At 44.7% G+C, this 16,580-nt stretch overlaps 1 protein-coding gene across 2 annotated transcripts in view; it reads left to right on the forward strand.

Moving 5' to 3' along the window:
- The window catches only part of CUL2 (cullin 2), a 454,610-nt gene that overhangs the window by 288,861 nt on the left and 149,169 nt on the right, over window positions 1-16,580 (forward strand). For both annotated transcript variants that reach the window (XM_069211221.1, XM_069211220.1), the window contains exons 11-12: window positions 13,259-13,366; window positions 16,422-16,481. In XM_069211221.1, the coding sequence (XP_069067322.1) occupies window positions 13,259-13,366; window positions 16,422-16,481 (168 nt within the window). The remainder of the gene's footprint in view (window positions 1-13,258; window positions 13,367-16,421; window positions 16,482-16,580) is intronic.

A 16,580-nucleotide genomic window follows, 5' to 3' on the forward strand; every position in this document is an offset into this window, starting at 1 on the left:
TCTTCATGGAAGAAGCCAATTTCAGAAGAACATAGATTGTGTTGCCTTTGGTTCATATGCTGGCTAGTGAGGCTTTTTAAGGTAGTTTGTAACAGAGACCTTCGGGGCACATATGAATTTCAGCTTGGCAAGGGACATTTTGAGGAAATAAGAAGGGCAATTGACAGCAGTTCCCTGTGGGATAACATTGAAATTGTAGTCTTTTAGAGTATTACTTACCTATCCAAACGTATTGTTCTTTAAGGAAACCGTGTTTGCTGTCTAATAAGTTTAAACACTCATGAATGGGTCATTGATTGAATTATTTGTAAGTGTGACGAACACTAGATGGCAATTTGGTGGTAGGGTTATTACAGCAACAGCATTAAAATAAGAGTAGAGAAAAAGAGTTAATAACCAAATATGTAAATGCTTAGGCCTAAAGGAATGTTCCATGATTACTAATTTCCTAGACATCGATCAGCACTGTCTGAGAGATGCGAGCACAGAAAAAGAGCTGTCACAACAGAAAGCTTGCTCAAAGTGTGGTACAGAGAATTGAAAATGAACTCATAAACATCAGGAACAAGTAGGGACTCACTAGCTGAGTTTGTCGTAAATGCATTTGGTGGGGGGGGGGTCATCATCCAAAGAAAGCCCTGTTGGCAAGAAGAGGATTTTAAACTGAATATGGAACATGGACCAGTGCATTCCCCGCAGCGACTCCGAAACTTGATAACATTTTCATACCTTACGCACACGTTTCATCTCCATGTTTCTCATATGCGGTCTCCAAAAAACGATGAATAGTGTGCCATCAATTAACACTGAAAACCATTTCCCAGAAGGATGACCTGACCTCCACCAAACTCCATATCAAATTCAATATCAAATTCAAAATCCGAATCAAAATAGAAGAAAGGTTCATTGATGTAAAGGTTCTTGACACATAACCCGTCATGACCCAAGGCTTCGAGCTTAACGCATTCCTCAGCATAGACCTGTAAACCCCAATATGTGTGGCATTATTGTTCCCTGTTCATACTCATGATGTCAATATATTGTACCACCTTGCTAGACCTGAAGGAGTTAACTCCGGTCATTCAACTTGCAGTGTAAAAATAAGAGAAGTATGAGGCTCAACATATATTTCAAATCGTTTGTGGAATAAAGAAAGCATACAGTTAAAACTATATCCACAGATGACGTCTTGGATTCCACTGAAGAAATGTGTGCTTATCTGCTCCATTGTACGATAGTGGAATGTGTAGAGTTTTATGCTATTTCACATGGGCAGCAAAAATACACTGATTGGGCCACTAATAAAACAGCAATTTTTGAAAACTTCTGCAGTCAGATCAAAGCTACTGGCTCATGTGATAATTAGACTTTTTTCAAGGAAGATCCTTTTTTGGACCGAATTTTAAAGATTAATACTGAAAAGCATACAACAATATGTGTAGTAGTGGCCTCAGTGCACGTCTGTGGTGTCATTCTGATCTTCAAATTATTAAACGTTTTGTAAACAACAACTTTTCATGCAGTTTTAATAATCTAAATAATTCATTGCATGCATTGTTTTTGCTCAGGTGATAAAACGAAATTTGCTGCTGGTAGCATTCCTCCAAGGATAGAAATATGAAGTTGGAAACAGCACGTCATGCCCTACAAAATGTCTTTTAAAGAAGAATAGGCACAGAAGCAGATTTTCGGAACTTAAGCTCCAGGTTCCCTCACAAGAGCTCGCATGGAATTTCTCTTTTAATAGACTGATAGCACAGGAGTACCCCGTGACACAGACTAAGAATAATCAAGATGATAAAACTGCCAGGCATTATTTGCCCTGCTCCCCACCTGACCTTGACAGTCTTGTCTATCAGGCATGACCTGGTGTATATATGCTCAGGCAGAATGCTGTTGGCAGGACAGCAGGTTTCCAGTCTAGTACTACCTGAAGACTGCAAAGGTATTCTTAAAAACAGCGATACCCACCTATAAAAATGTACCTGCCATCAATCCCACAATGAAGCTGTTCCCCTCCAAATATGCTAGGATTGGAGTTAGCACATTACTTTAAACTCGTTCTACGAATCTTAAGTGTGCGTTTTTACCAAGGATAGCATTGTGGAGCCCGTCAGGAAGAATTCTGGGGCCCTTTTGACGTTATCAGGCCCCATTAAAATGATTCCTTTAATAAATGAAATGTTTTTCGAAGCTTTAAAAAGTGTTCGGGATAGAATCTGATTCAAGAAGCGTGCATGATATGAGAGTCTTCATCTAAAAAAGCTAGTGAATCTTGTAAGTAAATTAATTCTATAAGAGCAAGCACAGAATGTGAAACCATTTTGTTTCTTAAAAAATTTCACTACTTTACCGAATTGTACAACTTGATAGTAGCAGGCGACATCAGGGACAGTGATTCCTCCTCCCTTATGGATTGAGCCGCCATTGTCAGCTGCATATCTTCTTACATTTTCCCTCCCATATAAAGTCATCAATCAAACCCTGAATTGAAAGCAGGATTCTTGAGGTGGTGGGCAGTGTTAACGTCTGAAAACAATCAGCAACCTTGACAATAATGCAATTTTAACAGCAGTTATGCGGTGGAATCATGAACAGATTTTGTGTACCATCTTTGCAGTTCCATTGAACCTGATCTACCATTGGTCAGTATTTAAGTGGTGAGGTTCTGTTAATTGTGAGAATTAAATGGATAGCCAGGTATTGGATTGTCTCTGATGTCCAGTGCAGCTGGAATTCCTAATTTAGGCTCAGCACTGTTTCACTCGGGACATTCAGATTAAGGACGTCTGAGTAGAGCAAGTCCCTTATTAAATGCTATGACTTTCGACTCCCCTTTGGTGCCACCTATTCCTATGCTATTTGAATGGGAGTGATTTTTTAGGTCTAAATATTTGCCGTATAGTATATTGTTTTGCTTCTTCATTGCTGAGTTGGGCCACTTGTTCTTTATTGAGTGACCTCTTTGATTTTCGCTAACTAATATACAGCCTCTGCTTTCCCTTTCCTAAATGTAGCAGGTGGAGTAGGCATCCACTTTATTTCTCCTGTGGTTGACCAGAGTGTCACTTTTCCTTTCAGGCTTCTGGAGAGCACACTTCCATATGTCCCTTTGAGCCTCCCCTCCCCATTGTGTCCTGGAGCTCTTTATTTTGATCTTTGTAGGTCTACACTATCAGCTGCACACAGATGCAGGATGGCACCCAGTCCTTTAACTCCCATTGCGGTTCGTGGCTCCTTTCCATATGGCCCACAAGGGCTGTAGCTTGGTACCTTGCTGGCAAACAGCTGCCCTGCAGTCATCAGAGTGTCTTCCAGCAGCTGGAGCATTGAGGGACACCTGCTTTGTTCATCCAAATGGAAGCAAGGAACAGTGCCCTACTTCACGTTTGGCTAAGCCACACCGACACCATCAAGGCTGAATTAAAAAGCATCACTTTTTATTAAAGTTTTTATAAAACTTAATAGCTATTTCAGTTTTGGTTATCACCCTAATTTTTCATACCTGCACATAAAGCTCATCTAAAAATGTTTTGGTTTATATAGATGTTCACAATTTGCTTAAACTCTCTTGATGAAGACTACTGTGAAAACAGATAGTTTATCTAATATCCAGAGATTTTATGTTGCCCATAATTTGCATAGGCACAACGTAACTAACTGCCGTAACCAAGCTGTAAACAGTGACACAGCTAGAGCTTTGATTTTGTTAGTCACCGTTTATATTTGAAGATGATTTTATTTAGTTGTATGCAATCTTGTACTATGCATTATTTTTAGGTATATTTTCTATTTGTTAATTGTGTTCACTTAGAGTGTTACTTGATAAACATTTCTAAAGAGTTGCTCAAAATCCCATTGGTAATGAAGAAAAACGATGGCACTGGATGGATAATGATATAAGCCCTTCTGTGGAAACTTACTAAGCGGTTGGGTATAGTAGAGGAAAAAAACTCAAGGCAAATGCTCCATTTGGAAATTTGGAAATAGTCTTCGGCTTGGCAAGAAAGTTGTAGTCGCTGGTTCAGCAACGTTTTGCAAAAAAAAAAGTAGTAAAATATTTTAATGGAACAGATTTTGCACTACCTTTTCTCGCTGTTGGGCTCCAAGGATTTCTCGTGCCTCTAATACCTTGGATAATGGTTTCTTTTCAAAGTCACGTATGCAGTTCTTTCCTCTAATCGGCGTAGAGTTTGATTCTTCTAGGATCGTTTTATTTTGAGCTTCTAAATACATTTTAGCACCAGTTTCTGCACGTGAACTACTCTATGCTTTATTTGACTGTATAATAAGATTCTAACTCCCACAAATATACTGCTAACGTCTCACAGGTAATTTATAGAGACCACAATGAAAAGCTTCATAATTTTTCATCTTTTGGAAACACTATGCCTGACATTAATTACATGCAGAAGTAGCATAAATGCTTTAGAACTACACTAGTAAATTAAGGTTGTACCTAACATTTCACTTCAATGTGTGACATATCGTGTAATTACCTAAAATAAACTTCTGATAAGCAGCTACATTCAAACCTACAACATAAAACCTCGTGTTTCTGATGGCACTACCGATATTTCAGTGATGATGTGCTAGCTCGATCAAACTTTAATTAGTTTTCAGCAGTTTCCTTTGCATAAGCTGCAGACATTTCAGAATTTTGTTTGAAAGGAAGGATTCTAAAATCATGCTGTCCATCATTGCTTGCCAACAGGACATGACTCCAAGTGATATTGACTCTTTTCACAGAATTAATCTGTTAGTGATGGGGCATGGCCAAGATGGCTGCCGGAGCGGACACTTGAACAAAGAGCTCCGCTCACGGCCCACCAGCACAGTAATTATCCTGTGCCTTGCCGTGCCCATTGCCGTCGACCACCAAGCAAGAAGGCCCCCCTCTCCATCTGGGGGCGACACCGAGGACTCGAGGACTGCGGAAGCGGTATATGAGCTGAGGAGTCGGAGATGCTGGGGCGGCGGCGCAGCCGGCGCCCGGGACTGCAGGATTCGACCGCTCGTGCCGTATGAGGAGCGGCAGCGGTGCGGCGCACGAGCGGATTCCCTGAGTCCCCCCCGGGGCTTTTTCTATTTGTTGTGGCGGGGGCGCCCGGGCGCTCTAGCCGCGGCGTCTGGGGCTTCCCCCGCCGGAAGAGGTGAGCAGCGCGCATTGTGCCCTGGCCCGGCTGCGCCCCGGCTGTGCGGCCTGGAGACGAGTACGGCGAGGGGAGACAAACACGCACCGCGCCCGGGAGCCTGCTCCTTGTTTCACTCACCGGAGCATCTCTCTCCTCAATGGGACCGCACCGGGCTTCCCTTTCGGCTGCGCACGAGCCCCGGCCCCCTCCTGGATTGGGCGCCGCGTGCGCTGGGGCCTAGGCTGAATGCGCTGATACGCAGGCATCGGATGACCCCTGCACACTGCAGAGACTGCCGCATCCAAGGGACAGACAACGCGGAAGGAAAACGTGGGAAATAGGAAATAACAGATTCAAAAAAGAAAAAAGAAAAAAAAGCTGACTTTAAGCAAACCAACTGTCTCTGGGTAGAGGCTGCCGACGTCACCAGAAGTAAAACAGCCGGAGGCAAAATGCACAGTTCGAAGCAGAGATAAAGACATAAAGCGCCAGGAAGGAATGAAAGCGGACAGCAGGAAATAAGGTGAGCTGTGAGTGGAGTGGGCTCACACATTGGATGTCCCACAAGCAATGTGTTCTGAGGGTGGGATCGTAACACAAGGTGGACTGTCTGCAAAGTCACCATTTTATACAAACTTTCACACAGCGACAAACTACTCAAGCGCATAATCAGTCGCGCCCTCAAACAAACCTTCTGGGGTACTGCCTCCGGCCTACAAAAACGCTATACCACCAAATCAGAGATCATCAGCCTCACTCACCGAGTACTCTCCCCACCCCCAATCAGTGCATTGTAAGGGATATACTATACCTGCCTGATCGTTTCCTGTGCGCTGGCAGCGGCGACTAGCTGCTGAGGAAACCCGAAAATATTTGCTCTAACGCAAGAGTGGCTCAAACGGCCTCTACTAGTCCCCCTCACAATTTCACTTAGATATATCAACATCTCAACAGTTGCTGACGCCTGTCTGGGGCACTTCATAGTGACAACCCCCTGGGTGCTAGGTGTAACTGCTTGAAGAATATTCCACCCCTCCTCCCCCAAATCTTCCGTGCACCAAACCCCGACAACGGTACAAGACTCTCCCCGGAACACTCGCCAAGTAGGAAGCCGGTATCCTCAATCAATACGACTTGGACGGCCCCTCGGAGGGCTCAATCATTGTAGCACTCACCGGCCCTCCTGACAGCTCAGAATCGCCTGCCTCTTGTATGCGGGCCCCCGCAACCGATCTGCCTGTGCCCTCTGACGACTCCACCCAACTCGGTCCTGACGCGCAGTCCAGGTAGGGCCGCCCTCTGGAAAAGCCATGGTTAAACCAAAACACCCCAAACCAGGGACTCACATGGATGGTGAACTCCCCCCGCCTGCAGGTCAACCAGATACTCAATCTGCCACACTTCTCCAACTGACCGAAACACTGCGCACGCATTCTCTGCAGTTTGACAAAATCATGCAAGCAATAATGGACACTAAATCCTCATTGGAGGGGAAAATCAACGCTGCGGTCCTGGAAGTCTCACTACTCCGCGCTGACCATCGCAAACTAACAGAAAGGGTGCACAACACAGAATTGGCACTAAAAACCGTCCAACCAGAGGTGGCAGACATGAGAACCAAAATCCAACAAATGAAAATGGAACTAGGGCAATTGCAACGCAGGGCCGAGGATGCGGAGGGCCGCTCAAGACGTAACAACATCAGATTTCTCTGCATCCCCGACGCATAGAGTCACCTAGAGCAGAGGAGTTCATAGAGAACTGGTTGAAAGACATAATGAAAATACAGGACTCCACCAAAGCTCCAGTGATAGAGAGAGCCCATAGAATTCCGGGCAGACCCCCTCGGCCCGGAGCGCCACATCGTCCTCTGATAGCATGGTTCCTAAATCATAGAGAAAGAGACTCAGTCCTCCAACACTTCAGAACCTCAAACCAAATCAGCCTGGAAAACAGCAACGTAATGGCTTACCCATACTACACAATGGAGGTACAGCGTAAAAGAGCCGCATATGTTAAGATCAAACAATTATTGCGTGAACATAGTATCACCTACTCACTTATGTTCCCAGCACGCTTGCTCATAACAGTTGATGAAAAAACCCTTATGTTCCCCACACCCGAGGACTCATGGACATGGATTCATGCCAAGGGCTTGGTCGACCCAGCCAAGGAAGACGCAGCGAACGAAGAATGGATCACCCCCAGCTCCAGAAGGAAGAAAAAGTCGAAAGCAACATTGCGTCCAACAAAATCACAGATAGCAGCAGATCAAGCGCAAATCCTAAAGGAAACCAGCTCATTCACCCGATCATCAATTGACACCAGGAGTGAAGCAGATACTATTGATGCCGCCTCACCTAGAGGGGACTCTAGCCCATCCCTCTCCCTGCTGTTGGTCGGCCCTGACCTCACTCCGCGCTTGGCAGACGAACTCTAGGAACCCGGGACGGGCGCCCATCGCGCCTCTCCAGATGCTGCGGTAATTGGGGCGGGGCTACCCCCTCCCCGCAGTTACACGCGGAAGATCACGGCTTCCTCTGGATGGGAACCGGCTGATTGCCGCTCCGGAAGCCTCAACGGATTCCTACTGGATAACACGGCCACACACAGGATCACGCAGGGAAAGCATCATCCTGGAGGTGAGCCAACCAGGGGCCCGGCCTCAATCAATCCACGCCCCTCACCACCTGAACGGTACCCGAATGGAAATGAACTGCCCGGACACTAGTTTAGGCACCGGTTGTGCCACTATGTTAAAAATCGGGCGCTGTCCGGAATATCCTTTTTTTTTGCTACTCTTCTTCCTTTCTTCTCCTCTCCTATCTTGGGATTATCCTCCTTCCTCGAGGTCGGTATTGTTTGCGGGTGGGTGCGGGGGGTGGGAGGGACGGATGGGGCGCGGTGGGCTGGCGGCGATTGGCGGACGAATGCGGAACTGGGATCCTGGGATCAACCTGAATGGTTCCTCACAGTACCACTCAACACTATGAATAAGGAACCTATATACAATATAATAACCTGGAACATGAAGGGTATGGGGAATAAATAAACGCAATAGGATACACGCATATTTAAAATACCACCATATCCACATAGCAATTCTCCAAGAAACACACATTACACCAGAAGATATTACGTGGCTAGAAAGGAGATGGGCGGGTCAGGTCTATGGCTCTGGAAACTTATCCTTCGCCAGAGGGGTACTGATCTGGATAGCCCCGGGGGTCCCTTACACAGTACAATGCAGCATAACTGACAAAGATGGCAGGTTCATACAATTAGTGGGTTTACTAGATGGGGAGGCGTTAGTAATTAATGGGCTATATGTTCTGAATGTTAGACAAGGTGAATTCCTACAAAAAACGATCTCACAACTATCAAATGACTTAACTACATCCTGCATCAGGGGTGGGGATATGAACTGCGTCCCTCAAATAGAGATGGATAGATCACATCCCCCCGATGGATATATCACATCCCCCCCGATGAATAGATCACATCCCCCCATGGCGGCCGCTCCAATAGTGAAAACTCAGACACTACAATCATGGATGACAGATCGCCGTATGATAGATACATGGAGACATCTACACCCACACGACAGAGAATACTCCTACTATTCCCCAGTGCATCTCCTCCACACCCGTATTGATCTCATTTTCACCTCACAGTACTTAACACATAGAATTATGGGCGCGGACTACGCTGCCAGGGTAATCTCGGATCATTGCCCACTCATTGTACACATTAGTTGGGGTAGACCACGCCCCTGTATTCCAACCTGGCGCCTTCAAACCCAGCTACTACATGACCCTCCGTTCAGAAAAGAGATAGCCACACACATTTCTTCATATTTTACCCAAAATGATGGGACAACAAGCTCCAGAGCTATTGAGTGGGATGTGTACACATTAGATGGGGTAGACCACGCCCCTGTATTCCAACCTGGCGCCTTCAAACCCAGCTACTACATGACCCTCCGTTCAGAAAAGAGATAGCCACACACATTTCTTCATATTTTACCCAAAATGATGGGACAACAAGCTCCAGAGCTATTGAGTGGGATGCACACAAGGCAGTCATACGGGGGGCATGTATATCAATGACAGTGGGAGTACGTCAAACATTGACACGAGAGCTCCGTAAACTAGAACAAGAGGTTCACTCCTCAGAGTGCAACTTTGCAAAGGGCACGATCACACAAGCGGAGCTCTCCAGTATTCGTACTCAATGGAATGAGATAGATAGCCGACTCAGGCACTTCGATCATCGCCATTACATGGCCCGCACACATGCGGAGGGGGACAGATCAGGCAAACTCCTAGCATGGCTCATAAGTAACGAACGTCGGAATTCCCTCATAGGCGTCATCGCCTAGACATAGGATTAATATTAAATAACCAAACAGATATAAACAGTGCCTTCAGAGAGTATTATGGCTTACTATACAAAGCTCTAACCCCACACTCTGCAACACAATTAAGCGAGTTCTTTCTCGGCATTAGCCTAAACCGCCTAACTGCTAATCAGGTGGCGGACCTAGATAGACCGATAGATCTCACAGAAGTACAACGGGCCCTACAACAATTAACACACGGCAAAGTGCCCGGTAGTGATGGTATACCCATTGAATATTACAGCACATTCTCGGCTCAAACATTAACCCCATATCTAGCAATGTTAACGGAGGCCCTAAAACGTGGCCAGCTGCCTGACACTTGCCGCGAAGCGTTGATAGCGGTATTACCTAAAGCTGGCCGCGACCCACTACAGGCTCATACAGGCCATTATCGTTGCTGAATACAGATTGCAAATTACTCAGTAAAATCTTAGCCAATTGCTTGCTCCCATGGATATCAGAACTGGTTCATCAAGACCAATCCGGCTTCATTCCTGGCCGCAACACTTTCAGTAACATACAGAATTTATTACGCCTAATGGCAAACTCCCCAGAGGGTGACTATCACCAGGTTGCAGTGTCACTAGACATAGAAAAAGCATTTGACACCCTAGGATGGCCTTACCTGATTGAAACGCTCCATCGCATGGGCTTAGGACAGACATATGTTGACTGGGTAAAGGTGCTTTATGCTAGTCCATCAGCGAGGGTCAAGACAGGCGACACGATCTCTGAGCCACTCAATATAGAAAGGGGAACTAGGTAGGGATTCCCATTATCCCCACTCTTGTTTGCTCTGGCCATTGTGCCGCTGGCTGTCCGTCTCCGAGCATTAGCCCCGTCGTGGGGCGTCTGTGATGGCCACGCACATCGGATAGTGTCCCTGTACGCGGACGATGAGCTAATTTTCCTCCGCGATCACACGGAATCCCTGCCCGACCTGTTGAGGCTGCAGCAACAATTCGGCTCGGTGGCCGGGCTGAGGGTGAACTGGTCAAAATCTTGCATATTTCCCATGCGCTGGGTTCCTGAAATTCACAGGATGTCCTCTAACCCGGTTGACTTGAAGTGGTGCCACACCACGTTTAAGTACCTGGGAATAAACATATACCACGATGACCGGGACCTTAGGGACGGCAACCTCGGTCAAGCGATTAGACCATCAAGGTCTCCCTGCCCTTCTGGTGCTTGCTCCCACTCTCGCCTATGGGTAGAGTCGCCATAGCAAAGATGATACTATTACCATGCCTTTTGTACTTCTTTATGGCCCTTCCACTGGCACTGCCTGCCTCCTTCTTCAAACCCTTGAATAGTTTACTGACCACCCTGGTATGGGGCAATGGCCGACGACATGTAGCGTTATCCAATATTTATCAACCACTTACACTGGGTGGATTAGGGGCCCCCAGATTCAAATTATATTACGCAGCCGCTCAACTGCAATGGAGATCTGTCTGGCTCGGTAACCCCGTCAGCGCAGAAACACAGACGAATCTTTCGGATCTCGGTAATACCGAGATATTGCATTACCTTATGGACCGCGACAGCCCTTAACATTCACAGAACATTCTATTGACCACTGCGTACTGGGTCTGGGGCCGATTCGCACTATCTGGCGATAAAAATCCACAATACTCCCCCGGGCTCCCACTTTTGGCTCATCCGAAACTTGCAAAAATAGCAACCAAGGTATGCCTGAGCCTATGGTGCGACAGGGGCATACGTACAATCGATGACATATATAGTGATGGGCAGCTCCAAACATATACAAATATAATTTAGGACAAGGTAGCTTTATAGCTTATGGAGCAGTTTCTCGTTGGAAATGCGGTAACTCGGAACCCAATGTTTCCCCCACACTTCATGACTTGTTAGAAAGTATAACCGCCCCAATAAATGTATCGAGAATATATAAAACCCTCACCACTCACATCGAACATACGCAGGAACAAGCAAAAAATAGATGGGACTGTGTGCTATCAGAACCCCTATCACAACATGCATGGAGCCAAGCTATGAAAATGATTTATGAAGTATCACCTAACCCTCGCTTCCGCTACACCCAGTTCAATTACGTGCACCAAACCTATCTATCACCCCACTGCATAACGCGCATGTTCACCCAGTCGCAGCAAACGTGCCCCAGATGCGGAACCACAGAGGCCACTTTCTTCCACATGACATGGGACTGCCCCCCAATCCGAAACATATGGAACGACATAATAACTTTGCTAACGAGTGGACAGACATCATACTATCTCCCAGTCCCGAATTATGCCTACTGGGAATAGGTCCGAGTCCCAAAAATCGGAAACAAACACTCCGATGTATTGCCCTAGCACTGGTGTTGTATAGACGCCTTATAGCCATGCACTGGAAAGCGCCGGGTGGCCCGGGTATTGACCAATGGCGTGCTGAGCTGCTGCAATGGACTAAAGCTGAGGTGCAAACGCTGCAGCTTCTCTTGGACAAAGGGATCCTGGTCAAGGGCCTGGACACTTGGAATTCCTTTGTGATAGCTGTAGAAAGCAAAGATGACGAGCGACCCCCATGAATATAGTGATTAACAGGCGACACCTGACGCTTAAAAGATGCTTCCAATACACCAACAAAATCGGCTATTTTCACAAATACCACAAGTCGTAAACCAACATGCATAATTGCGCCATGGTCTCAGGGAGGCGCCCAGGCATATTGTTAAACAAAAGGGGAATTTGTTTTTTAAAAACCACAGTGGTTCACCAATGGCAGGCTAATTGAGGGTGTTGGAGCACTTGATTACATCGCCCGCCGTAACGGGTTCTGCTGCCGTGGGTGCTCCCTCTTCTCGGGGCTGCCTCACCATCGGCCTCCCCCCGAGCGGGGACCTGGCCCCTGGGATCTCCCTGACTCGCTCCTGGGCGGCGGATGTGGCCGCGCGGCCTTGGCTCGGGCAGGCTTGTTAGACCTTGTGTGATGGGCCATGCCCCCCCTCCCTCTCTTTTCCCTCTCCTCTGCCTCCTCTCCTCCCCCCCTCCATCCCCCCGGCGCTCGCTCAACCCGCTCCTGATCTTTTTATTGTGTCCTTCCTCAGTACTTTCAATCTCTCAATTGCTATCTTGCATGGTGTGCTAATATCGCACTTCAAATGAACACTACCTCCTCAGCCTCCCGCTTACGTGCGCGAGGGCTCCCGCGTAGCCGTGTATGCATAGGTGGGGAGGCCCATGCACGGGAATAGTAAATGTGACAAACCAAGGCAAACTTTATTGTATTATTCCCTGGAACATATTGTAAACACCTGTATCTTTCTTTTGTGTTGCCTGTTGGTTGATATAACGATAAAAACTGATTAAAAAAAATAAATAATAATAACCTGTTAGTGATATTCTTGGATAGAAGATCTTAAATGTAATTGCCAAACCAAATTTGCATTGACACATTATCTAAATCTCCAGGACACAGTCATCTCCAGGTATTGGTGTTTTTCCTTTCTTGATACTAAAATTGCTTTTTGCTTGGAAATCCTTATGTCACTTGTTTGTGAAATTAAAATGTTCACACCGTTAGTAGAGTAGAACTTTCTGCAGCTATAAATGTTACCTACTTTATTTGTCTTCAGTTGAAGCACCATTAATGTTGTTGTTGTGATTAGTTGGTAGGCTTACTATCACTTTGGGTAGGCTGTTAAAAGATGCTTAAATAAACCTATGCTCATAGCATTGTCTCTTCTATTTTTCAGATGCCAACTCTATTTGTAGAGTCTGTTCTGGAAGTGCATAGTAAATTTGTTCAACTTGTCAACACAGTTTTGAACGGTGACCAACACTTTATGAGCGCACTGGACAAGGTATAGTCAGCATTAACATCCAGGATCATAAAAGTGTATGCTTGTGTAAAAAATGACATTATTCTAAAATACAGTTGTTCTTTGACTTTCTATCATTTTTGGATTTAAAGCAAAATCGATGGAAGTTGTACAACACAGTATTTACGTTTTTTAAAGAGTGCAGACACATATGGGGAAGATCTTGAGTCAATGTATTTGATGAAAACAGGGTTTCTAAACAACATGCAGGGCCATTACTTAGAGCAAGTAAGGTGCTGGTATTGAATGGGAGATGTATATCTATCATAATTGTCTAGTTTTGTTAAATTGTGATTAAATCTAGTGCCTGTCTGCTGGCATCTCCTTGACTTCCCAAAAGCTTGTTGTAGTTCTATTTCTTTCAGTTTTGGGGTTCACTGAAACTGAGTGACCGTTTGTGTTGCTTTACTCTTCAGAATATCAGAACTATGCATTTCAGGATATTTTAAGGCGCAATGTAAAGCAATCACTCTCAGACACCTTCGTAAGTAGAATAATCAAGTTTATTTAAGGGGCAAGTTCTCAGATAGCAAAACTAAACCACACTAATATATATATATATATCAGGAAAATAACATGAGAATAATGATGAAGATATAAGCACTCTGTGAATAACTGCAAGAGTAAGTGCATATAATACAAGCACACACAATATACTTCAATGCTCAATAGCATGAAAATGACTGCAAGAATAAGTGCATATTACGCACGCACACACAATATACTTAATAAATTGAAAAGCTTCACCGAAAAGAGCATCTGCATCCCTCCGCCGTACACAAAGCCGGGGAACCCAAATCAGCTGGCACAGGGAGCCTCTTTTCGGGACAATCAGTCCTCCTGGCGTTCCGTCCAACCCAGAAGAGAGTTCCTAAACCAGTCCATCCAGGCCCCCAACCTTTATAGTATTTACTAACGCCCAGGAGTCTTTTCTAGAAAAAGACCCCCTCCTTTACAAATTGTGCAATCGGCGGTACCTTGTTCACCCTTCGAGACGTCTCCTCAGAACGGGCCAAGTTCCCAGGAGAGGGCTCCAAGGTGAAGCTTGCATTCCTCCCTGTGTACAGGCAGCTTGCATTCCTCCTTGTGTACAGGCGCATCCCCCTGTTGTTCTAACTGATAGCTCATGGAATGTAAATAGCGCCCTTCGTATCAGGCAGATGGAGCGAAGTTGAGCAGAAAAACACCCCACCCTTCAGCTTGCCGAAGCTTGTGGAAAAACACAGAACAGTGCCTTACGCACTGAACCAGACTCGACAAAATGGAGTCGTGAACCAAAATGGAAGCGAAGGCCAATGGAAGCAGAGGCCAATGGTCCACACCCTGCACCACTGTTTACCTTGCAAGTAGTGCCGCTACATGCACATAGTGCATGTAGCAATACACTGTTTCACAGAAAAACTTTGTCTCTTTCACACTTGGATAAATACCAGAAGTTTGTTGTGATCTGTGTACAAATATTGATGACCTGAAATCACACAAACTCCGTTTTATATGCTATTTATTTTCAAACGGTTACTGCTTTCTGAAGTGCAAAGGTAGAAGTATTTTCCATAATGCAATCTTCATTGATACTCCTAAAACTTGAATAGCTCTTATTGAATTGTATTTTAATGCCTAAGTGCTAAGTATTCTTGCCAAATCCTTAATAAATGAGAACGGCATTTTGCTCCTCAGGTTGCAAAGGAATGTGCTTTAAATATGACGAAATTTATCTTACATCTCAGTTGATGGGATGTTGTATTATACATATATACATTTATTGTTATTTTGCGATTGTAGAAATTAAATTAGGAAAAAAATCTTTAGGATTGTATTCTTGAGGAATTTGGATTGAGGCAGCCCTATTTTTATATCAAGTGACCCTGCAGTGTGTATATTTAGCATGTTTGAAAACAACCTACAAACGGCTTAGATATTGAAAACCAAAAACATATGAAAACAGATGGCGCCCCCTTGAAGGAAGAATACTTGTACTGTCATATCTTCGATGATTTCCTGATTAATTAAATTTTGCATATTATTTTTAAAGGCTGTCATACACTAAAATGGATAAAACTCGTTTTTAAGAAATAGAGCAAAAGCTGTAACCATCACTTTTTATCCTCACTGGGGTGTATTCACTAGCCTTTTCACTATATAATTGATATAATTGAGCAATCGTAGATAATTGTAAGACCTCAGACTTGCCCATTAAGTGAACTGCTGTCCGGATTCACATAAGATTTCTTTTCATATATTATTTTAGCCATGTGTAATGAATGTTATCCAACATTGTATCTTTCATATATTCACATACTGAGATTATTCCTCGCCGTCAGGCAGGGAATCCCCAGTACATTTAAATAGTTGTAAACTGTTAAAATGGCCAAAGGCCCGAACAACCGGATTTGTTTAGTAGCACATCTACCTCATTTTAAGCAACCCAAATGTCAGCCAGTGAGGTAGAAATGCCAGATCGCCTACTCAAGCTAGCAGCCACTATAACCCATATTTAATTGCACAAAGCATGTGAAGCGTATACAATGAGGGAGCCTCTTACCAGGTAGGAGAGAAGGTTGCATCTGAATATATTAAATTTTCAATGTTGGAGAACTGTGATTAAAGGTAGGTACCAAGTTACTTTTCCATCATGGCTGAATGAGAATAGTAAGCAGTTGTACACAGGGTGACCTCGTCCTGGCTCTCAGAGAGACAAATAGCTTATATAAAGAGTGTATGTCTTTTGTTCTGTCAATATGGAACTGAGGCCTCTATGTAAATCCAATAAGTGCAATGAACGTTCTGCTGACATAGATGGGTTTGGGAAGAAAGTCGTAGAAAGACTGGTTCATTCAAGTAAAGGTTTCTAGGAACTTTGGGTAAGAGCGTAGTATTGGTCTTCAGGATGACTTTGTGCTTTGTGGATCGAAGGAAACGTTCCCTGATAGTGAGCGCTTGCATTTCTCCTAATCTCTTATGTGATGTAAGTTCTAGTATTGGTTGCAGTACAAAGGTCTTTTATATTTACCAACATAAATGTGTTCTTCCTGTATAGGCTTTAACATCGGTAGTGAATTATCGAGAGCCCAAATCCATCTGTAAAGCTCCTGAATTGGTAAGTATAGCTTTAAACCAACGATTTACTTTTAATAATCCACAAGAAAGTCAAATTACGAACATAAGATATACACAGTATTATGTGGGAGGAATACTT

This window comes from Pleurodeles waltl, chromosome 10 (genome assembly GCF_031143425.1).
Source record: "Pleurodeles waltl isolate 20211129_DDA chromosome 10, aPleWal1.hap1.20221129, whole genome shotgun sequence".
Taxonomy (NCBI): domain Eukaryota; kingdom Metazoa; phylum Chordata; class Amphibia; order Caudata; family Salamandridae; genus Pleurodeles; species Pleurodeles waltl.